This window comes from Neoarius graeffei, chromosome 14 (genome assembly GCF_027579695.1).
Source record: "Neoarius graeffei isolate fNeoGra1 chromosome 14, fNeoGra1.pri, whole genome shotgun sequence".
Taxonomy (NCBI): Eukaryota; Metazoa; Chordata; class Actinopteri; order Siluriformes; family Ariidae; genus Neoarius; species Neoarius graeffei.
The window spans coordinates 21895154-21920523 of NC_083582.1; the positions used below are offsets into that span (position 1 = coordinate 21895154).

At 45.0% G+C, this 25370-nt stretch overlaps 1 protein-coding gene across 1 annotated transcript in view; it reads right to left on the minus strand.

The window, feature by feature from the left end:
* Positions 1–1101: 1101 nt before the first annotated feature.
* The window catches only part of LOC132898044 (paired box protein Pax-6-like), a 29171-nt gene continuing 4902 nt past the window's right edge, over positions 1102–25370 (minus strand). Inside the window, exons 3-7 of the mRNA XM_060939411.1 lie at positions 8235–8317; positions 6765–6918; positions 6585–6655; positions 4280–4397; positions 1102–1584 (exon numbers count right to left, since the gene is read on the minus strand). Of these exons, the coding sequence (XP_060795394.1) occupies positions 1487–1584; positions 4280–4397; positions 6585–6655; positions 6765–6918; positions 8235–8317 (524 nt within the window). The 3' untranslated portion in view covers positions 1102–1486. The remainder of the gene's footprint in view (positions 1585–4279; positions 4398–6584; positions 6656–6764; positions 6919–8234; positions 8318–25370) is intronic.

A 25370-nucleotide genomic window follows, 5' to 3' on the forward strand; every position in this document is an offset into this window, starting at 1 on the left:
CACGACAAGGTAAAATGTTTTTGAGTCAGGGAACTTGAAAAGTTCTACTTCCAGTTTCCAAGATGATTTGGCATTAGCATAGCATAGGTAAAGCAATGATGGATGGATTTTACCAGTCTAGTGTGTTGCCTTTGTCTTAAGGAATTAAAAAAAAACAACTCAGTTTTGATGATTACACATAGATTTTTATTAAAGGGTTCAGTGCATACACAAAACAGGTTGACAGCAGGAAAAAGACAACTTTTTGATCCTTGCACAAAAAAAAAACAACTGCATTGCATTCTTGCCCCCCAACACACACATGCACATAATGTACCCATTCACAAATTGAATGAACATATACTAAAAGTAGTACACACATCAGAAATTCTAGCATTTAAACATGGTTACACAGAAGGCAAAAATATGGATAAAAATATTTTGTAATCAAATTATAGATTAAATTAAAGAATGGTAATGTTTTAGGGCAAAAAGCAGTGATGAGAAACTTTGGATTGTCATGTGCTTTTAAAGTCATGATGAAAATTCCAAATGCATAATTGTCACTTAATGTAATTGGCTTCTTAATGATCACTGATAGTCATTCGCTCTAGTGCAAGTATTTCAACAGATGTCAGCTTTTGACACAATGGCTCTGTTCCAGTACTGTTTTTACAACATGATTTGTTGACTTCCTCTCACTGTTTCTGTATAGTGGAATTCCCCTGATCACAAATTCACATATAAAGAGTTCACATGTGAAAATAAAATAATCATCTGTAAAAATAAATACATTAATTACTTTAAAAAAAACAAAACACATGCACTACATGTGAAAGGTCCACATGTGAAAATATGTGAAAAATATTTTATGAAGTGTCTCCAAAAATACGTGTTAATTGACCAACACATGATTTTAAAATGTACCAAAAGTTTAGTTTCACAGTATTTTTCATTCAATTAGGGCATGGAAATTTTCCATGAAGAAATTTTCCTCTTAAGAAATTGTTCTCAAAGAGAAGTAAAATACTTTTGTAAACAATCTTACAGGATTTCCTTATTTTCTTGTTCTTTGTGTAACCAAAAAAAAAAAAAAAACAAACATTTCTCAGGCCATGGATGAAAAGTCAAATTTAGTTTTACTAATAAGTGTACATCGTAAGCACACTTTCTGAACAGGCATAATCCAAATTTTTAGCAAGTGTTCAAATGAATCCTAAAAATGCTTATGCATGATTCATTTTCTTGCGAATTTAGTACTGCAAGTTTAAACAACAGACTATGAAGCAAGATAAAATGTCCCATAGTGCATTGCAACCGGGTTCATGCTGGTGACAATGCAATATAGTTTACAAACCAGAAAGTTACAACACTTCTAGAGATTGCATTAATCTTGAATGTTAATTCATAATTTGTATCCCTGTGAAATCTCTACTGAGAAGCTTTATCTTCAAGTTTTTGTTTCTGACTCGATCACTTCCTCACATGATCATGAATTGCTTTTTCCTCACTGCAGTCGGGCCCAGTACTGGCCCAAGTTTTGGCCTATGTTCTGCTCATTCCCTGGGACCTGGACTGGTACTGAAATGCCAGGAGAGATCAAACCTACAAACACACAGCGCAACAAATGCTGCATTAATCAGTTCAGTTCAGGCCAGTTACTTATGTGTTATTGACATGATTGGGCTACAAGCCATATTACCAAAGCAATTACATGTATAAAATAAGATAAAACTTTATTAATCCCGAGGAAAATTCTTGTGGCAGAAGTTGCTCTATAACAAAGCCGTATAAGTTAAAATACAACAGTACAAGCTGGAGGGGAAAAAAGGTGATAAGAACTGTGCAAGGAATAAATGCCCAAAAAACAGTGCCTAATAGAACAATAAAAGTATTGTAAGTTACATAAAGGGAATAGAAAATGCAAAAAACAGTGCCTTGATGGTTGGCATTCTAAAAGTAGAAATAAGATAATTATGTAAGAGACTAACCGAATGGTGAAAGTAAATATTGCACATATGTTGGGGAAAAAATATTGCGCATGGTGTTGTGAAAAAACACTACTGTACATGACCACTTTGTATATACTATATAGTATCACATTATAATTATCACAATTATAGAAATCCAACCAAATGATTTTGGAATTGGTTTTACTGTTGTTCCAATTTTAATTATTGATCTTAGTGTTATTTCACTTTTAATATACAGTGGTGCTTGAAAGCCTGTAAACCCTTTAGAATTTTCTATATTTCTGCATAAATATGACCTAAAACAACATCAGATTTTCACACAAGTCCTAAAAGTAGATATAGAGAACTCAGTTAAACAAAGGAGACAAAAATATTATACTTGGTCATTTATTTATTGAGGAAAAATATCCAATATTATATATCTGTGAGTGGCAAAAGTATGTGAACCTCTAGGATGAGCAGTTAATTTGAAGGTGAAATTAGAGTCAGGTGTTTTCAATCAATGGGATGACAATCAGGTGTGAGCGGGCACCCTGTTTTATTTAAAGAACAGGGATCTATCAAAGTCTGATCTTCACAACACATGTTTGTGGAAGTGTATCATGGCATGAACAAAGGAGATTTCTGAGGACCTCAGAAAAAGCGTTGTTAATGCTCATCAGGCTGGAAAAGGTTACAAGACCATCTCTAAAGAGTTTGGACTTCAACAATCCACAGTCAGACAGATTGTGTACAAATGGAGGAAATTCAAGATCATTGTTACCCTCCCCAGGAGTGGTCGGCCAACAAAGATCACTCCAACAGCAAGGCGTGTAATAATTGGCGAGGTCACAAAGGACCCCAGGGTAACTTCTAAGCAACTGAAGGCCTCTCTCACATTGGCTAATGTTAATGTTCATAAGTCCACCATCAGGAGAACACTGAACAACAATGGTGTGCATGGCAGGGTTGCAAGGAGGAAGCCAGTGCTCTCCAAAAAGAACATTGCTGCTCGTCTGCAGTTTGCTAAAGATCACGTGGACAAGCCAGAAGGCTATTGGAAAAATGTTTTGTGGATGGATGAGACCAAAATAGAACTTTTTGGTTTAAATGAGAAGCATTATGTTTGGAGAAAGGAAAACACTGTATTCCAGCATAAGAACCTTATCCCATCTGTGAAACATGGTGGTGGTAGTATCATGGTTTGGGCCTGTTTTGCTGCATCTGGGCCAGAATGGCTTGCCATCATTGATGGAACAATGAATTCTGAATTATACCAGCAAATTCTAAAGAAAAATGTCAGGACATCTGTCCATGAACTGAATCTCAAGAGAAAGCGGGTCATGCAGCAAGACAACGACCCTAAGCACACAAGTCATTCTACCAAAGAATGGTTAAAGAAGAATAAAATTAATGTTTTGGAATGGCCAAGTCAAAGTCCTGACCTTAATCCAATTGAAATGTTGTGGAAGGAGCTGATGTGAGCAGTTCATGTGAGGAAACCCACCAACATCCCAGAGTTGAAGCTGTTTTGTACAGAGGAATGGGCTAAAAGTCCTCCAAGCTGGTGTGCAGGACTGATCAACAGTTACCAGAAATGTTTAGTTGCAGTTATTGCTGCACAAGGGGGTCAAACCAGATACTGAAAGCAAAGGTTCACATACTTTTGCCACTCACATATATCTAATATTGGATCATTTTCCTCAATAAATAAATGACCAAGTATAATATTTTTGTCTCAATTTTTTAACTGGGTTCTCTTTATCTACTTTTAGGACTTGTGTGAAAACCTGATGTTTTAGGTCATATTTATGCAGAAATATAGACAATTCTAAAGGGTTCACAAACTTTCAAGCACCACTGTATCCATCCAGTTTCCATAACCGCTTATCCTGTGTGGACTTGCAGGCAAGCTAGAGCCTATCCCAGCTGACTATGGGCGAAAGGCGGGGTACACCCTAGACAAGTTACCAGGTCATCGCAGGGCTGACACATAGAGACAAACAACCATTCACACCTCCAGTCAATTTAGAGCCACCAATTAGCCTAACCTGCATGTCTTCGGACTGTGGGGGAAACCAGAGCACCCAGAGGAAACCCACACAGACACAGGGAGAACATGCACACTCCACATGGAAAGGCCCCCGTCAGCCACTGGGCTTGAACGCAGAACCTTTTTGCTGTGAGGCAACAGTGCTAACCACTACACCACTGTGCCGCCTATGTTCCATGTATATATAAATTTGACATTTTAGTTTTATTTTATAATTGGTTAATTGTGGAAAAAGGGAAATAGTAAGTTAGATATTGTTTTTGACAGCTATATGTAATAGTGGGAGGGATCTTACCTGTGCTGGTGTTTCCAGTAGGCGGGCCTGGGAGGTGGGGGGAGGGGTAAGAAGAAGGCTCAAAGGATTGTGGGGCAGAAGGAGAAGGGGGCAGCATGCAAGGATATGAGGGGGCCGACTGACCAGACAATTCAAATGCATGCCATAAAACAGAAATTCACAATAAAACATAACCGGAGTGAATATTAAGGAAAGGAGAGTGGGGTAGAGAAAAGAAGGTTTTGTTTTGCTTTTTTTTTTAAAGACTGAGATTCATTTTGACAGAGGAATATTGATTTTTTGTTTGTTTTTTGTCTGGAGTCTTTTGTTGCTGGAACCACGAGAGGGCAGCATTACTTTCTTCAATCACCAAACAAAAGGGTGAACAAATGCCTGCACAAAATATGTATAATACTTTCCCTCAAAATAATTTAGGGAGAATAGTCCATGGCAACATTCAAAACTTTAACGTGTTACTTAGAAAAATACTGATTGTCTTTTACTGTAACTTGTTTCAGAATATGCTCAACATACATTTCACAAATGTTATTTTGCACTTCCTCAAATGAGCCAAAATGAAATATTATGTAACTCATTGCATTTCAAAATCAACTAGGAACAATTCTAGGATTCTGAGAAAGGGCTCAGGACGTCATGTATGTCTGGAAAAGCAATGTCAAGTGCATAATGCTTTTAATAGTTCTTCTCTTCTAATGATTGTGTTTAAATGTGGTATGGATTCTTGTCCATAAAACACATGTGCCACTATTATTGGCACCCCTGGAAATGACAATGAACACACTGCAACTGAAGCATGTCCCCCATTTAAATTGTACAGTATTTTTGAGTTGATTGGAGTGTGTAGAAACTTTCAAGCTGAAATCTTCCTGATTAACTGGAGCACAAATATGAGGTGACACAGAGGCCAAATTCCTTTAGTTATCCATCAACATGAGAAAGATAAGAGAACAAACAAACCAAATCAGAGAGAAGTGCATTGACCTTCATAAGTCAGAGAATGGCTATTTAAAAAAAAAAGTTACTCGCCTGAAAATGTCCATTTCTACTGTTAGGGCAATAATAAAAAAAAGTGGACATCAACTGGAACTGTTACAAACTTGCCTGGAATAGGACCCAAGTTCATTTTGCTCTCATATACAGTGAGGAGGAGGGTAAGAGAGGCAAAAAAAAAATGTCCCCAAGGATCACTGTTGGTGAATTACAAGAAAAAGTAAAATCTTGGGGTTTCCAAGTCTCCAAAACCATCATCAGACTCCACTTCCATGCCAACAGATTATTTTGAAGGTCTGCCAGAAAAAAGCCTTTTCTGTCAGTTAACTACAAACATAAGTGCCTTACGTTTGTGAAACGCTACTACAACTTTGACTGGAATCATGTTTTGTGGTCTGATGTAACAAAAATGGAGCTTTTTGGCAATAAACACTCAAGGTGGGTTTGATGTAAAAAGAAGGATGGCTATAATGAAAAGAACCCGATCCCAACTGTAAAATATGGTGGAAGTTCTGTGATGTTTTGGGGCTGTTTTTCCTCCAAAGAAACCTTGTTAGGGTGCATGGCATCATGGATTCTGCGAAATACCAGAATATTTTAAATCAGAATCTGGGTGCTCTCTGTTAGGAAACTAAAATCGGGTCATCATTGGATCTTCCAGCAGGACAATGATCCGAAGCATATGTCCAAATCAACACAGAAATGATTTGCTGACCACAGAATCAAGCTTCTGCCATGGCCATCTCAGTCCTCTGGCCTGAACCCCATTGAAAACCTGTGGGGTGAGCTGAAGAGGAGATTGCACAAGAGAAGGCCTCGGACCCTAGATGATCTGGAGAGACTGTGTAAAGAGGAATGGTCTTGGATGTATCTGAGATGCTCTGTATTGCCAACCTTATAAAATGTTGTAGGTGAAGACTCAGTGCTGTTTTATTGGCACAGGTAGGTTGTTCAAAGTATTACATGTAGGAGTGTCAATAATTGTGGCAAATATATTCCTTGATGAATAAATTTATTTCAATTAAAGGTTTGTTTTTTTCTCTCATTTTTTTCAGTCTTTAGTTGAAGCTCCTTCACCAAAAGGTGGATTTTTTCTCACCCTTTTTACTAATCTTTATGAGGGGTGCCAATATGTATGTACTGGAGGGCCCAGTGCCAATATGTATATACTGGAGGGCCTTTTGTGTGTGTGTGTGTGTGTGTGTGTGTGTGTGTGTGTGTGTGTGTGTGTGTGTGTGTGCGCGTGTGTGTGCGCGTGTGTGTGTGCATGTGTGTGTGTGTGTAAAATGCACTATATAAATCAAACAAATGTTACCTGTACTCCAGAATAGACAGAGAGGGAACTGTAACTAGGGAGAGTTGTCTCACTTTGATTGATCATGGAGCCTAAAAGACACACACACACACACACACACACACAAAATAAAATACAGAATTAAAATTTGAAAGTAAAATTTACTGAAAGTGTGAGTAGTTTAGTGCTGTAAGAACATACCTGCACTGCTGCTGTGCTGCTGATAGAGGGCTGAATTAAAGGAAGTGCTAAGCGGAGTATGTGTTTGGGTGCATAAAGTTCCACCCCCAGATTTCCTCTGGTTGCGCAGCTTCTCTTCTCGTCTCCATTTTGCTCTTCGGTTGGAAAACCACACCTGTCAGTCAGTCATGATGTGGAGAGATACACAGATGTGGCACATGGGACTGATGAGCTGTCATGTCTGCATTAGCTGTAAAGCTACCTGTGGTACATAGTACATACACCGATCAGCCATAACATGAAAATCATCTGCCTAATATTGTGTACGTCCTCATTGTGCCACCAAAACAGTTCTGACTCTTTGAAGCCTGGAGTCCACAAGACCTCTGAAGATGTGCTATGGTATCTGGCAACAACTTCTTTAAGTCCTGCAAGTTGTGAGGTGGGGCCTCTATGGATCGGTCTTGTTTGTCCAGCACATCCCACAGATGCTCAATCAAACTGAGATTTGGGGAATTTGGAGGCCAAGTCAACACCTTGAACTCTTTGTCATGTTCCTCAAACCATTCCTGAACAACCATTACTGATGTTATATTCTGCTGAAAGAGAATATTGCACCCTGCCACTCTTCCCCAGGTAAGTGCACCTGGCCGTCCACGTGATGTAAAAGGTAACGTGATTCATCAGACCAGGCCACCTTCTTCCAATGCTCTATGGTGTAGTTCTGAAGCTCATATGCCCATGCCCATACTTCCATTCCAATATTAAATATAAATGTTTTTGTTAGTGGACAGGGGTCAGCATGGGCACTCTTACTGGTCTGCAGCTACACAGCCTCATACGCAGCAAGCTGTGATGCATTGTGTGTTCTGACACCTTTCTATCATAGCCAGCATTAACTTTTTCAATTTGTGCTACAGAAGCTCTTCTGTTGGATCGGACCAGACGTTCCAGACCTTCTCTCCCCACACACGTCGATGATTCTTGGGTGCCCATGACCTTGTCACCAGTTGTCCTTCCTTGGATCACTTTTGGTAGGTACTGCATACCATGAACACAACATAAGACGCTCTGATTCAATCTTCTAGCCATTAAAATTCTTCCCTTGTCAAAGTCACACATCATTACACTTACCCATTTTTCCTGCTTCCAACACATCAACTTTGAGAACTGAATGTTCACTTGTAACATATGTAATATATCCCACCCCTTGACAGGTGCCACTGTAATGAGGTAATCAGTGTTATTCACTTCATCTGTCAGTGGTTTTAATGTTATTGCTGATTGATGTATTTATACTACATGTACATGCTTGTTCAATATAAAGTCTCAAAGTGAAGTCCTATATCATTGAACCTAGTCAGTTGTTCTAGTTTTATGAGAATCTTTGTCCTTTAGGCAAATCAAGGCTTGATTCCATTATGATGACACTGATATTAACATGAATTATGATTAGACTAGGATTAAAGGAACTATAAAGGAACTTTATACTTGGATCCGTGCTTCCGGGAGGTCTATTTTATTTGCTAGACGTTCTCGTGCAAAAACATCAGGGTAGTGTGTCCTCTCAAATTCTGCATAAGAAAAGAAATGAAAAGAGAAATAAGGTCAGAGAGAAGAGCTAACAAAATTCAGGTGAAACACATGGGTAATATAGTTGAACCTAATGTAACCAAGTGCTTTTTTCTAAAACACCCAATACATCCTTTCTTGTTTCTCTATTGTCCTCAATGTACTGTCATTACTTTTGTTTTATTTGTTTTCAGATAATGCATTTCTTTTTACAGATAATGTATATTTTGCATTGTCTGTAATGTCGATATGATTTTCTAATACAGCTTCACCAATTATATCAATAATACCAATGATATAATTTTCAGAGTAAAATATTAACTAGAAACCAATAGGTTTAGTTATACAGGAATTTGCTTATATGAATTAAAATATCCATTAAGAAATCATGGAAAAATAGAAAATAATCCAATAGTCCAAGAGTAACAGATTCTGTACTTCCATTCCGATATTTAATTTAATATAAATGAATCATTAAACTGTCAGAATAATTATTTCCATTTTTGTGTGATAAACCTGTCAGGTAGCTGATTGTGTATTATGTCTATGAAAACAGTTTCACTACAGGTAGTTGAGGACATTTCTGGACAAAATTGATGAAAAAGTTATGCCAAAGACATATATCATAAGCCTAGGTCACAACTGGAAGTACGATTTTTTGGCCGTGCGATTTTTGGCATTTCCCAAATCGCTGCGTTTTTTTTGTTTGTGGAGAAAGACGCACGTTGGCCGTAAGTTTGTCTTGCAACCTGAAAAAAACATAAGCGCCCGTAGAGTTTGTTTGACATGACAAAGAACCTCTGCAGCCGGTCTGCGGCCAGTCTATGGCTCGAAAATCAGCACGTCACATGCGCTCCCTCCGTGCGTTTCTTGCACGTAGACTGGCTGTAGGAGCACGTACGGCCGGTTGTGACCTAGGCTATACAAAAAAGGTAGTTCAAATATAAACTGAACAAGCTGAATAGTATTAGCTCCTGCATATGTTCAAAAGCTAGTTTGATAATGTTATGCTGGATAATTGTTCAATTGCATTTGTAGACCAATAATGTTAATGGCCTGTATAACTAAATGGAGGCCAATAATGAGGCTGTTGATTTCTTTTTTGCAGAACTTCCAGTGTGCATTTCTTTTTGAATCGAACCAATAACCTATCAGCCGGGTGTAAAAAACATTTCTCTAACCTCATTATCTCTAGCCGCTTTATCCTGTTCTACAGGGTCCCAGGCAAGCTGGAGCCTATCCCAGCTGACTACAGGCGAAAGGTGGGGTACACCCTGGACAAGTCGCCAGGTCATCACAGGGCTGACACATAGACACAGACAACCATTCACACTCACATTCACACCTACGGTCAATTTAGAGTCACCAGTTAACCTAACCTGCATGTCTTTGGACTGTGGGGGAAACTGGAGCACCCGGAGGAAACCCACGCGGACACGGGGAGAACATGCAAACTCCACACAGAAAGGCCCTCGCCGGCCATGGGGCACGAACCCAGACCTTCTTGCTGTGAGGCGACAGTGCTAATCACTAGACCACTGTGCCGCCCAGCATTTATATGAACCTGATATTATATATCTCATCTCATTATCTCTAGCCACTTTATCCTGTTCTACAGGGTCGCAGGCAAGCTGGAGCCTATCCCAGCTGACTACGGGCGAAAGGCGGGGTACACCCTGGACAAGTCGCCAGGTCATCACAGGGCTGACATATAGACAACCATTCACACTCACACCTACGGTCAATTTAGAGTCACAAGTTAACCTAACCTGCATGTCTTTGGACTGTGGGGGAAACTGGAGCACCCGGAGGAAACCCACGCGGACACGGGGAGAACATGAAAACTCCACACAGAAAGGCCCTCGCCGGCCATGGGGCACGAACCCAGACCTTCTTGCTGTGAGGCGACAGTGCTAATCACTAGACCACTGTGCCGCCCAGCATTTATATGAACCTGATATTATATATCTCATCTCATTATCTCTAGCCACTTTATCCTGTTCTACAGGGTCGCAGGCAAGCTGGAGCCTATCCCAGCTGACTACGGGCGAAAGGCGGGGTACACCCTGGACAAGTCGCCAGGTCATCACAGGGCTGACATATAGACAACCATTCACACTCACACCTACGGTCAATTTAGAGTCACAAGTTAACCTAACCTGCATGTCTTTGGACTGTGGGGGAAACTGGAGCACCCGGAGGAAACCCACGCGGACACGGGGAGAACATGCAAACTCCACACAGAAAGGCCCTCGCCGGCCACAGGGCTTGAACCCAGACCTTCTTGCTGTGAGGCGACAGCGCTAACCACTAGACCACCATGCCGCCCAGCATTTATATGAACCTGATATTATATATAACAAGTCTTATTATTAATGATTTTCCTACAAGTGAGTATAACTTGACATTTTTAGTTAATATTTGCTCATTATTTTCTTTTCATACGTTTTTAACAGTTTTAAACCCTCTCACTAGTTCTCACTTACTACATGACTGCTACCTGGGAGGATGTTATCTATGGAGTGTGAAACACCTGATAACCTCCTTGTGCACTTGCACAAGAAGAAGCATTTATTTGTCACATGCATACTCAAGTCAAGCCAAGTTTATTTGTATAGCACTTTTAACAATAAACATTGTCGCAAAGCAGCTTTACAGAATTTGAACGACTTAAAACATGAGCTAATTTTATCTCTAATCTATCCCCAATGAGCAAGCCTCAATTTCACTCAAGCACAGTGAAATTTGTCCTCTGCATTTAATCCATCTGAAGCAGTGAACACATGCATGCACGCACACAAAGTGAGCAATGAGCACACACACATACCCAGAGCAGTGGGCAGCTATACTACAACACCTGGGGGTTAGTGTGAGTTCTATTCAAAGTCATTCAAGGAAAACAGGAACAATACGAGTGCGATCTGGAAATGTATTAAAACTCTGACAGGCGCGAACAAGAACAACTGTGGGATAATAAAGCTTGAAATTGGCGAGAGTACTGTGGAAAACTCTAAGGACATCTCGGAGCAGTTCAACGCGTATTTCTCAATGATCGCCGACACATTGAGAGGTACTATGGCTCAGGCGCCATTTTGTCTTTCTAAACTTCTGAGCTATGTGAAATCACGGAAAGACCCGAATGTTTTATTCTCAGTTCCTGCTATAACAAGTACACAGGTTGCCCGTATAATAATGATCAATCCAAACAAGGCCTCTGGTATTGACAAAATCAGTTCTCATGTATTGCGAATTGCTGCTCCTGCTATTGCACCGAGTATAGCAAAGCTGATTAATCTATCATTTTCTAGTGGAACATTCCCCCAAAGGTGGAAATTAGCTAAGGTTACCCCACTATTTAAGAAAGGTGATCGTACTGATCCGAGCAACTTCCATCCCATCTCGGTTCTTCCTGTCTTGTCCAAGGTCATTAAGCGGTATATGCATGATTCTTTGTATACCTATCTCAATGACAACAACCTTCTCTACTCCAGGCAGTCTGGTTTTAGGAAACATCATAGTACTGAAATAGCTTTAATCAAGATAGTGGACGAACTCCTATTTAATCTTGACAATAATATGGTGTCGGGTTTGGTACTCGTGGACTACACCAGGGGTGGCCAACCAGTTGGAGACCAAGAGCCACATTTTTTACTGTGTTACCGCAAAGAGCCACATCATACACATGGGCACACGAACATCACCCATCCCTTCCTCTCTCTCTCTCACACACACACACACACACACACACACACACACACACACACACACACACCTCTGCTCAGCCAGATTAATAGTAAATGTCACACACCAACATATTTACTCCTACAGTACTAAGACCACAGGCTGAGGCCAGTCATTTTTAACAATGAACATTGTGTGCACTTACTATGCATGCTGCTTAGTGGGACTCATGGCATTACCAAAAAAAAAAAGCCACACCATACACATGACCGCACATGAACATCGCCCCCCCCCCCCCCTCGCTCTCCCTCACAGACACACACGCACACGCTCACGCACCTCTGCTCAGCCAGATTAATAGTAAATGTCACACGCCAACATGAGAGAAATTTACTCCTTCAGTCAGTACTAATACCACAGGCCAGTCATTTACAGCAATCAATATTGTGTGCACTTACTATGCATGTTGCTTAGTGGGACTTCTGACATTCCTTGCCTTGAACAATCCTCTTCAAATCTGGCTTGTATTCCATCGTTGCCACTCGAAGCAGTTCTTTCACATGGGTGTCAGTCAGAACAGAACGATGCTTTGACTTCACATGTTTCATGGTAGAGAACACAGACTCGCAGACGTATGTTGACCCAAACATTGACAGTATCTTAAGCACAGCCCGTTTCACATTCGGGTATTTTTCCAATGGCACACTTTTCCAAAACTCAATGGTGCCTTCCCTCAAAACAGGTTTCAGTTGGTCTTCCTCACAAAGATCGATCATCTCCAACTCAGCCGCAGCCTCATCTGTGACTAGCAGGGCTTTCAAACAGTCCATCTCCGCATTGAATGGGTCGACGAGGAACGTAATCTGTGGCCTTTTCAGTTGTATATCACGGTGTGGCAGCGGGGGCGTGGTCAAGCGCCGGTCGGTGACAGGAGGGCGGAGTCAGGGAAGGTAAGTGGCAGAATCACGACACCTGAGAACAATTAACCTGTGTTTGTGTGTGTCTTCCCAGTGACCGCGCCCTATTTAAGGAGGGAGAGTGAGAGCAGAAGGGAGGCTCCGGACTAGACGCTGGCTGTGTGTGTGTGTTTGTCTAGTCCCCATAAACATTGTTCACTGAAAAGTGTGGCAATAAAGCCTGTTTCCAAACCTGATCTCTGTCCTGCCGTCCTCAGTGCTCCACCCACACGTAGGGAGTCTTACAGTGGTGCTGAAACCCGGGACGTGGAGCACCAAACCAGCAGCCCCATGGAATCCTCCCCGTTCGCCGATCTGGTCCACGCCCTCGCCACGGCTCAGCAAAGCCAGCACCAGGCGCTCGTCACGCTCCGAAAGGAGCAGGAGCAGCGCTTCGAAGCCCTGGTGCTGGCCCAGCAGGAAGATCGCGAGGCGTTCCGGCATCTTCTCGTGTCGGCGGGGTCCACCAGCGCTCCGGCCGCGGGCCCGTCTCCCCTCATTGTCACCAAGATGGGCCTGCAGGACGACCCCGAGGCGTTCATCACGTTGTTCGAACAGGTCGCCGAAGCCTCGGGGTGGCCGATCGAGCAGCGCGCGGCGCGCCTCCTCCCCCTGCTCACGGGAGAGGCGCAGCTGGCCGCGCTACAGCTCCCCGCCGACCGCCGGCTGGCCTACGCGGACCTCCGCCGGGCCGTCCTCCAGCGCGTGGGGCGCACACCGGAGCAACAGCGCCAGCGCTTCCGCGCGCTGCGACTGGAGGAAGTCGGCCGGCCGTTCGCGTTCGGCCAGCAGCTCCGGGACGCCTGCTGGCGGTGGCTGAGGGCCAACAATCGCGACGCCGAGGGAATCGTCGACCAGGTGGTACTGGAACAGTTCGTCGCCCGCTTACCAGCCGGAACCGCGGAGTGGGTCCAGTGCCACCGCCCGGCGTCGCTGGATCAGGCAGTCGAGCTGGCGGAGGATCATCTGGCGGCTGTCCCGGCGGCAGGACAGCAGATGGCATCGTCTCTTCTCTCCTCTTCTCTCTCTCTCTCTCTCTCTCTCCCTCTCCTCCTGTGTCCCGTCCTCGCCCCATTCCCCCACCGCGGAGGCGGGGGCCGGCTCCACCCCAGCCGGCCCGCCGCACCCGCGGTGCCCTCCCGTGTCTCCCTTCTGTGTCTGTCTCTCCCCCATCTCAGGTGAGTGAGCCCCAGATCACCGGTGCAGAGGGAAAGCCCGGGCCGGTTTGCTGGCGCTGCGGGGAGCCGGGCCACCTTCATGAGCAGTGCACAGCAATGGAAGTGGGCGCGGTGGTTCGGAACCCCGACGCGCCAGAGGCCGCCCTCGATCGGGCCGGAGCGTATCGCATACCGGTGAGTATCCAAGGGGCTACATATCAGGCGTTGGTGGATTCTGGTTGTAATCAGACCTCAATTCGCCAAAGCCTGGTTCAAAATGAGGCATTGGGGGGAGCACAGGGGGTGAAGGTGTTGTGTGTGCACGGGGATGTTCACAGCTACCCTTTGGTGTCGGTCCACATTATTTTCAGAGGGGAAAAATTTATAGTGAAGGCGGCGGTTAATCCTCGCCTTACCCACTCGTTAATTTTGGGGACTGATTGGCCGGGATTTCGGGGTTTAATGACACGCCTAGTCGAGAGTGGGTCCTGCCATTTGACAGGGGGAGGTCCCGGTGTCGCTTTGGCGGGAGCAGCTGTCACAGAGCCGTCTACGTCATCTCCGCGTCAGAGTGAGGAGCCGCCGGCTCCTCCTCTCTCTATTGGGGATTCCCTCGCGGATTTCCCATTAGAGCAGTCGCGAGACGAGACTCTGCGGCATGCGTTTGACCAAGTGAGAGTAATCGATGGTCAAACGCTCCAGCCGAACGCCACCCCATCCTTCCCCTACTTCGCGATTATGAAGGATAGATTATACCGAGTGACGCAGGACACTCAAACTAAAGAGCGAGTCACGCAGCTTTTGATTCCAAAGAGCCGCCGGGAATTGGTATTCCAGGCGGCTCACTTTAATCCCATGGCTGGACACTTAGGGCAGGATAAAACACTAGCCCGAATAATGGCCCGATTCTATTGGCCGGGGATTCGCGGCGATGTCCGTAGGTGGTGTACGGCATGCCGCGAATGCCAGTTAGTAAATCCAGCGGCCATTCCAAAAGCGCCATTGCGCCCTCTACCGTTAATCGAGACCCCGTTTGAAAGAATTGGGATGGATCTCGTCGGGCCATTAGATCGGTCAGCACGAGGGTACCGCTTTATATTAGTTCTAGTGGACTATGCAACGCGATACCCGGAAGCAGTGCCTCTGCGCAATATCTCAGCACGCAGTATTGCAGAGGCACTCTTCCGCGTCATCTCCCGAGTTGGAATCCCGAAAGAGATTCTGACTGATCAAGGCACTACGTTTATGTCACGAACACTACGCGAACTGTATGGGTTACTGGGGATTAAGCCGATCCGCACCAGTGTATATCACCCACAAACGGACGGTTTAGTAGAACGGTTCAACCGCACCCTCAAAAATATCATTAAGAAATTCGTAAGTGAGGACGCACGTAATTGGGATAAGTGGCTCGAACCCTTGCTGTTCTCAGTGCGAGAGGTCCCTCAAGCCTCCACGGGGTTCTCCCCGTTCGAATTATTATATGGGCGTAAGCCGCGCGGCATCCTGGACGTGCTGCGGGAAAATTGGGAGGAGGGACCTTCACAAAGTAAGAATGAAATTCAGTACGTTATGGACCTGCGCGCAAAACTCCACACGCTCACCCACCTAACTCAGGAGAATTTGCGGCAGGCCCAGGAACGGCAAGCCCGCCTGTACAACAAGGGTACGCGCCTTAGAGAGTTCACACCGGGAGATAAAGTACTCGTACTCTTGCCCACGTCGAGCTCCAAATTAATCGCCAAGTGGCAAGGACCCTTTGAGGTCACACGGCGAGTCGGGGACGTCGACTATGAGGTGAGGCGAACAGACAGGGGTGGGGCGCTACAGATTTACCACCTCAATCTGCTCAAACTCTGGAACGAGGAGGTCCCCGTGGCGTTGGTGTCGGTAGTTCCGGAGAAGGCGGAGCTGGGGCCGGAGGTTCAAAAAGGGAGTTTGGCATCACGTACCTCTCCGGTCCCCTGTGGAGACCACCTCTCCCCGACCCAGCTCACGGAGGTCGCCCAGTTGCAGGCCGAGTTTTCGGATGTGTTCTCGCCCCTGCCCGGTCGCACTAACCTCATAGAACACCACATAGAGACACCCCCGGGGGTGGTAGTGCGTAGCCGCCCTTATAGACTACCCGAACACAAAAAAAAGGTGGTTCGGGAAGAACTTCAGGCCATGCTCGAAATGGGCATCGTCGAGGAGTCCCACAGCGACTGGAGCAGCCCGGTGGTCTTGGTTCCCAAGGCCGACGGCTCGGTCCGGTTCTGTGTGGACTATAGAAAAGTCAACGCGGTGTCTAAATTTGACGCGTACCCAATGCCTCGTATTGATGAGCTGCTCGATCGACTAGGCACGGCTCGCTTCTACTCGACACTGGATTTAACGAAGGGATATTGGCAGATCCCCTTGACTCCATTATCCCGGGAGAAAACGGCCTTTTCCACACCGTTTGGCTTACACCAGTTCGTCACACTTCCGTTTGGGCTGTTTGGGGCGCCCGCTACGTTTCAGCGGCTGATGGACCGGGTCCTCCGGCCCCACGCCACCTATGCGGCCGCCTACCTGGACGACATTATCGTTTATAGTAACGACTGGCAGCGGCACCTGCAACACCTGAGGGCCGTCCTTAGGTCGCTGAGGCGGGCGGGGCTCACTGCCAACCCAAAGAAGTGTGCGATTGGGCGGGTGGAAGTACGGTATCTGGGCTTCCACTTGGGCAACGGGCAGGTGCGTCCCCAAATTAATAAGACAGCAGCGATTGCGGCCTGCCCGAGGCCCAAGACCAAAAAGGGGGTGAGACAGTTCCTGGGGCTGGCTGGCTACTATCGTAGGTTTATACCTAATTATTCGGACGTCACCAGCCCGCTGACTGACCTCACTAAAAAGGGGGCGCCAGATCCGGTCCAGTGGACGGAGCAGTGCCAGCGGGCTTTCTCGGAGGTAAAGGCTGCACTGTGTGGGGGGCCACTTTTACACTCCCCTGACTTCTCTCTCCCTTTTATGTTACAGACGGATGCGTCGGACAGAGGGCTGGGGGCCGTTTTGTCCCAGCAGGTGGAGGGGGAGGATCGCCCGGTCTTATACATCAGCCGGAAGCTGTCAGTGCGTGAGGGGCGCTACAGCACGATTGAAAAGGAGTGCCTGGCGATCAAATGGGCGGTCCTCGCCCTCCGGTACTACCTGCTGGGGCGCTCTTTCACCCTCTGTTCGGACCACGCGCCCCTCCAGTGGCTCCACCGCATGAAAGATGCCAACGCGCGGATCACCCGTTGGTATCTGGCGCTCCAACCCTTTAATTTCAAGGTGGTCCACAGGCCGGGGGCGCAGATGGTCGTGGCGGACTTCCTCTCCCGTCAAGGGGGGGGGGGGGGAGTCGGCTGCAGGCCGGACGGCCGCCCGGCCTGAGTCGGGCGGTGGGGGTATGTGGCAGCGGGGGCGTGGTCAAGCGCCGGTCGGTGACAGGAGGGCGGAGTCAGGGAAGGTAAGTGGCAGAATCACGACACCTGAGAACAATTAACCTGTGTTTGTGTGTGTCTTCCCAGTGACCGCGCCCTATTTAAGGAGGGAGAGTGAGAGCAGAAGGGAGGCTCCGGACTAGACGCTGGCTGTGTGTGTGTGTTTGTCTAGTCCCCATAAACATTGTTCACTGAAAAGTGTGGCAATAAAGCCTGTTTCCAAACCTGATCTCTGTCCTGCCGTCCTCAGTGCTCCACCCACACGTAGGGAGTCTTACACACGGTTACAAAGCGTTCGTGCAGGTTTTCAATTAGTGTTGCATATCTGGCTCCTTGCTTATTCAGGGAGGCGGGAAGCTTTGAAATGAGCTAATGACAACTGACATATAAGGCAGAATGGCTTGCCATTACGTTCAACAAAAAAGTATAAACTCTCCCACTCTGTTAAAAATGTCCTATGTTCGTCTTCATATTTTCGTTTTGCTGTGCATTTTTTCATTGCCATTTTGAGAGGCTACTTGACATAAGATACACCTTGGCCAAAAACTTAACGATTATCTCACGCACATGCACATTTGACATGACCTGAAAATACCGTAATATACCCAAGCAAAGCGAAGATGCATTTGACGAAAATACCATACTGAACTCAAGCAAAGCGCACACACATAAAAAAAAAACAAAAAAACACAAACTTCGATATGAACGTAAGAGCCGCATGACACCGGGCAAAGAGCGCTCGCGAGCCGCGGGTTGGCCACCCAAGGACTACACCAAGGCATTTGACATGGTGGACCATGAACTGCTGCTACAGAAGTTAAAGGTGTACGGGGTTGTTGACAAAGAGCTGGCGTGGTGTTGTTCATATCTGTCTAACAGGCGACAGGTGGTACAAGTGGACGGTGAAGTTTCTTCGGAAATGCATATGGATTACGGAGTTCCTCAAGGATCTATACTAGGGCCGCTATTCTTTTTATTATTCATAAACGATTTGCCATTGCATGTTTCGACTCAAGTGGACCTTTATGCCGACGACACCATTGTCTCTGCTGCAGCTGACGTCACCAATCTGCACCTTCTGAATGACTCTCTCAATACATCATTAAGAGAGATCGAGTCATGGGCTAATGACAATAAGCTCTTCCTAAATGAGAAGAAGACAAAAGGTCCTGACGATCACGGGCAAGCGCCTTGCTTCGAAGACAAGTGTAGAACTGTGCGTTAAGGCGGGCAATAGTGCCACAGAACTAGATAATGTCTCAAGTGCAACATTACTTGGACTTGATATAGTGAACTTTCGTTTCACGAACATGTAGAAAAAATATGTAAAAAAGTGGCCTCCCGTATTGCAATTCTAAGGAAAACAAGCTCGGTTTTGCCGTTAGCACAACGTAAACAATACTATAATGCCTTAATTCAACCAATCATTAATTATGGTAGTGCAGTATGGTCTGAGTGCGATAAAGAATGTCTAAATCGGATTCTTAAATTACAGAAGCGCGCTGCCAGAGTTATTCTTTTCGCAGAACCGCGAGCATCATCTGTGGAACTGTTTAATAGACTTGGATGGATTCCAGTACACGAACAGTTTAAGATAAACAAATGTGCTCTCGTTCATAAGCGGATTTATAGTAACGTTCCTACCTTTTTAAGAGAGCAACTTGTTCTAAATAGCTACGCCAACAGAAGACGCACGCGCTATGCTGATCTTAATCTACGCTGCCCAAAATACAGAAGGGAGACAGAAGGCGGGCGCACTTTTTCTGTTTCTGCTACCCGCCTTTGGAATACTCTCCCTCTCTCTCTACAAGACGAATTGAACAGCTTATGCCCTTTAAGGAACCTCTCAGAGAGCGGGCGTTTTCTGAGCAGCATCTTTTATATCATTTTGTAATATAATTTTATAATAATTTGTTTTAGTTATATCTATTAATATGATTATCATACTGTTTTTATTGTAGTGTGAATAGTTTTTATAGTTTATATTGTATACATTTATTTTAGGGAGGGCCACAAGTTTATTAGCATTGCTATTTAGAGTTACCCTCATTATAAATAAAGTCTCTCTCTCTCTCTCAGGTGCCAAGGCCGCCCCATGTTAACCTAACCACATGTGGGGGAACTGTGGGGAAAACCAGAGCACCTGGAGGAAACCCATGCAGACTCATGCAAACTCCACACAGAAAGGCCCCCGTCAACCGCTTAGCTCAAACCCAGGACCTTCCCGCCATGACGTGACAGCACCAACCACTACACCACCGAAGCATGCCACAATCTTCCTACATCACATAGTTACTCAGTAATACTAGCTAACATCGTATAGCAATTGTTTGCTCTCTCATTCTCACCTGTACACTTCAGACGACATGAACACAATATGTAGCTATACACATAGCTTCTTGTTCCCACAGTCACAAGTATATGTGCCTTGTCCTACAAAGCTGTGTCTCTACTCATTCTTTCTACTTTGATGTGTTTCTTCTATATTATGACCATCTTTCACCTTCTGGTCACATTCATCACCTGTGTGTGACTCAAAAGGCTGACATTTTGGTTTTAAATGTCTCTTAACCTTATTCGAACAAGTGATTAATGGCAAATTAAACAGACACACTTTCTTCTGAATTCAGTGAGAAAAATATTCCTGAAGATTCCTGAAATATTCTTTTTTTTTCTAGTTTGTTTCTTTGCTGTTGCAATATCTAGCCAAAAGCTTGGTAATGTAGGTTTTTAAAATTAATGCTGATAACATTTTAAATACATGGAGGACAGAGGAAATGGGTTTTAGATCTGTTTCTACATGACTGTGATACCCAGTGTTCAAACTAAGATCTGTACAGAAAAGCAGGTAATGCTCTGTGAATTCAAAGATCCAGGAGCAGATACTAGAGCATGTACTTCTCAACATCTTTCATCTGCTCCCATTAGGGGTCACCACAGCAGATCATGATGATCTGCATATTTGATTTGGCATAGGTTTTACACCAAAGCCCTTCCTGATGCAACCCTCCCCAACCTATCTGGGCTTGGGTCCTGCACAAAGTATACACTGGCTTGTGCAACCCCAGTGGGTAGCACGCAAGTATTTGGACAGTGGGGGAAACCCATGCAGACATAGGGAGAACATGCAAACTACAAACAGAAAGGCCCCCATCGGCCATGAGGTTCGAACCCTGACCTTCTTGCTGTGAAGCAACAGTGCTAACCACTGCACCACTGTGCCGCCGTCTGTACTTCTCAACATAATGATTCTTCCAAATCAGAGGAATGTGAAGATATAATGCCTAGACCGTGGCCTGAGTATGTTTGGATGGTGCAGTGCAACCCCCAATATCAAATACATTCCTTCACACAGCATCTACTTTGCATTATGCCACAGTGCACTATGCCACCTTGAAGTATGCCATAAAGGGCAAGAGCTGTTGATAAGGCACATTATAGCTGACAACATCATTGTTGTCAATTACATCACTACAGCTCAAAGGGGAGACAATTCAATTAAAATCCTGCCCTTTGGCCTCTCTCCATCACCTTGGATGGTTTCAAAATGTATGGTATTGCCTGTGATGGCAATTGCTATATTTTGATCCAGAATATTACCATACTTTAACTGTCTCCTGTATACTCTCATCAAGAAGCAATCTTTATCACCTTCTTTGTCCTACAGCACTTGGTCTGACAGTGAACATGTGGCTAGATTCAGTACAAATGGTTGCCACTCCATTACCCACAATGTATGGTGGATATTACCATGCTTGTCAATAATATTCAGCATCAGTTGAGGATGCTAGGACTGGTGAAGGCCCTGTACACGCTGGAGTATCAAAAGCATTCCAGAAGTGGATTATCAGGTTATGGGTGAACTCCAAACACCATGGACTTGAGCATGTCCTTACCTCATTAACAGGAACCAAAACATTGCAGGTCATTCCTAACAGAAGGAGTTTGGTTTGGAGTGGTGGGAAATTATGTTGTTTGGAAGTCAGAACACACTAGCCAACTTGAATTGAGGGTGGTCCATTTGGCCCCAAAGTACTTCTTGCCAGTGCTCAGATGTCACAGATGCTAGTCAATTCAGACAACAGTAGAACAGTCAGCTATTCAGCCATCATGGTGCAATAAGGTTGAATAGATCCATCCTGCAAAAAATTCTCAAATAAGCCCAGCCACGTCTGACCTCTTGAAGACCAACTCATGTGGCATGTGCACCAGATCTTGGAGAGATTTGATGAGACACAGGTAGAGGTTTTCACCAGTGCCAAGTCAACTCGATACTAATTTTGGTTCTCATTCTGCTTTTCCTTTCTATAATTTAGCACCTAGGCCTGCTTCTGGTTGCAAAATGGCTAACAAGACCCTGGTTCCCACTGCTGTTTTCACTAGTAATCAGAACACTATCAGATGACAAGATTTGGCACCCTCAGCCAGGACATCCATGTTTGTGGGTCTGACCCATTGGGCTTAATCTGTCAGAAATGGCGAGCTGAGGTGAAGTGAAGACCCAAGAGCAGACAGGCAGTGTACAAAAAGAAACTTCTTTAATGAAGTACAGGGCAGAGGTACAATAGGGCTCGGGCAAAAATCAGTGGTCAAAGAACGGGCCAAGAGGTCAAAACACAGAAGAGCAAGCAGGCACGGTCAGGGACAAAAACAGTACAGAAAAATCTTCACAAAAACTGAAGAAAAACAGGGACAAGGGAGACCCAGGCAGAGGAAGCAAAAACACAATTCAGAGGAACAGGCAGGTACAATGGGGGCAAAAACTGGACACAAAACTAGACAAAAAAAAAAAGACATGGAACAATACAGGCAGGGGGAATCAAGAAGTCACAATACCAAAGGGCTGTAGCGAGGCGAGGAAAGTCTGCAAGAGACAGTCTGGCAATTGGAGTAGCTCCAAACAGCTCTTAAGAAGGCCCTGGCTGATGGGAGAGGAGTGGTAGCAGGTGTGGGAGTGCCGCTTCCAGGGAAATGGCCTACAGCAGGGCAGGACTGAATTCCTGTCCCAGATCCGGCCTGGAGCCAGCGTGGAAGTCCCACAAACTCCAGCATGGATGGACTGGACCGAACTGTGACAGTACACCCCCTTCAACGGGCACCTCCAGGTGCCTTAGGGAGTGCCTCAGGGTGTTGGTGGAAGTCTGTGATGAGGGTGGGATAGGGAACTGGAGACAAGGGGTTTGACTTGGGAGACATGGAAAGTTGCGTGAATATGGTGCATGGTTATGGGCAGAGACTGCCTTACAGAGCAAGGATTGATTACCTTGGAGACAGAGAAGGGCCCTATGAACCTGGGAGCCAATTTGTGGGAGACCATCTTGAGGGGCAGGTGGAGAGCATTACCCGCTGCCCCACCCGATAGATGGGAGCTGCCAAGTGGTGTTTGTCTGCTTGCTCTTTAAACATCTTGACAGAACATAGGAGCTTCTTCCTGGTCAATGCCCACATTTTCCTGCAGCAGAAGAACATTTTGTGCCAAAATGTTCATACAATACTTTTGAAATATCAAACAAAAATGACAAATCAAAATACAAAAAAAAAAGTAATTTTTTTTAGACTGGCAAACAAATTGTCTACCGGTAATCGTGCAAAATTTCAGTCTATTACTCTTCAGAAACCTTTTATTTTTGTTCCGCGTCTTTCTCAGTTTTGCTTGCGATTCCAGCTTTCTCGTTTGCGCTCCCTGACTTTTTGCTTGCAGTTTTGGCACAAACTTCACGTGTGGGTGGGCTGTCCAGGAATGCATTCCCATTGGCTAACTTGTGTTTGACTGACAGCTATGCTCAGCCATTCCCCGGAGGCTGTTGCAGCCATTTCCTACTCGGATTTTGGTGGACTGTTTGACGAGTGACCGATCCATTGACAGTAAACAAGGATTGAGTGGACTTCAGTGGCGACTATGATATTGAATTTACACTTTGTTGAATTAATTCAATATCATAGTCGCCACTGAAGTCCACTCGATCCTTGTTTACCGTCAATGGATCGGTCACTCGTCAAACAGTCCACCAGAATCCGAGTAGGGAATGGCTGAGCGTAGCTGTCAGTCAAACACAAGTTAGCCAATGGGAATGCATTCCTGGACAGCCCACCCACACGTGAAGATTGTGCCAAAACTGCAAGCAAAAAGTCAGGGAGTGCAAACGAGAAAGCTGGAATCGCAACCAAAATAAATTACGTCAAGCAAAACTGAGAAAGACACGGAACAAAAATAAAAGGTTTCTGAAGAGTAATAGACTGATATTTTGCACGATTACCGGTAGATGAATAATTTATTTGCCAGTCTAAAAAAAATTTACTTTTTTTTTCTTTTTTTGTATTTTCATTTGTCGTTTTTGTTTGATATTTCAAAAGTATTGTATGAACATTTTGGCACAAAATTGATTCCATATTCTTGGCCCCTTCCCCTCAGCTGAAAGGGACCTTGGTGGAAGTTAGAGCCATGAGGGGCCCAGCTACCATACTAAAGTTCCTGATGAATCGCCTGTAGAAATTCGCAAACCCAAGAAACCGCTGGAGTTCTTGCTAAGAGGATGGGGTGGGCCAGTCAGCAACTGCCTTGAGTTTCAGGGGGTCCATCTGAATCTGTGTGGGGGAGATAATGAAGCCCAGATAGGAGACAGAGCTTCTATGGAACTCACATTTTTCAGCCTTAACGAAGAGTTTATTTTCCAAAAGTCATTGAAGGACTGCCTGACATGGATGCAGTACTCATCAAGGGAGCAGGGAAAAAAAAAATCAATATATCCTCCAGATAAACAAAAACAAAAAGATTAAGGTAGTCCCTCAGGACATCATTAACGAGGGCCTGGAAAACCGCGGGAGCATTAGTCAGGCCAAACGGGACCATGAAATATTCGTAGTGGCCCATGGGGGTGTTGAACACAGTCTTCCATTCATCCCCTTCCCTGATCCTCATGAGGTGGTAAGCATTGCGGAGGTCTAGCTTGGTGAAAATCTGGGCTCCCTGGAGTAACTCAAAGGCTGTAGTCATGAGCGGTAGGGGGTAATGGTTCTTGATGGTGATGTCATTTAACCCCCGATAATCAATGCAATGGCGCAAGGATTTGTCCTTCTCCACAAAAAAAGAATCCTGCCCCTGCAGGAGAAGAGGAAGGACAAATAATTCCAGCTGCTAAGGACTTGGTGATGTACTTATCCATGGCTTGCTTTCCAGAGGGAGAGAGAGAGAGAGAGAGAGAGAGAGAGAGTAAAGTCACCCCTTGGGTGGTGCAGTGCTGGGGAGAAGGTCAATTCCACAGTCATAGGGCCTATGGGGAGGAAGGGAAACAGCTTGAGACTTGCTGAACACAGGTTTTAGGTCATTACAGTCCCCTCCAAAAGTATTGGAATGGCAAGGTCAATTCTTTTGTGTTTTTTTTTTTTGTACACTGAAGACATTTGGGTTTCAGATCAAAAGATGAATATGAGACAAAAGTTCAGAATTCCAGCTTTTATTTCATGGTATTTACATCTAGATGTGTTAAACAACTCAGGACAGAGCACCTTTTCTTTGAACCCACCCACTTTTCAAGTGAGCAACAGTATTGGAACATGTGACTGATGGATGTTTCTAGTTGCTCAGGTGTTGCCTTTTAGATTGATTGCTGAAACTTTAAATAGTTCTCGTTTTTGGCTTTGGGTTTCATCTCATCTCATTATCTCTAGCCGCTTTATCCTTCTACAGGGTCGCAGGCAAGCTGGAGCCTATCCCAGCTGACTACGGGCGAAAGGCGGGGTACACCCTGGACAAGTCGCCAGGTCATCACAGGGCTGACACATAGACACAGACAACCATTCACACTCACATTCACA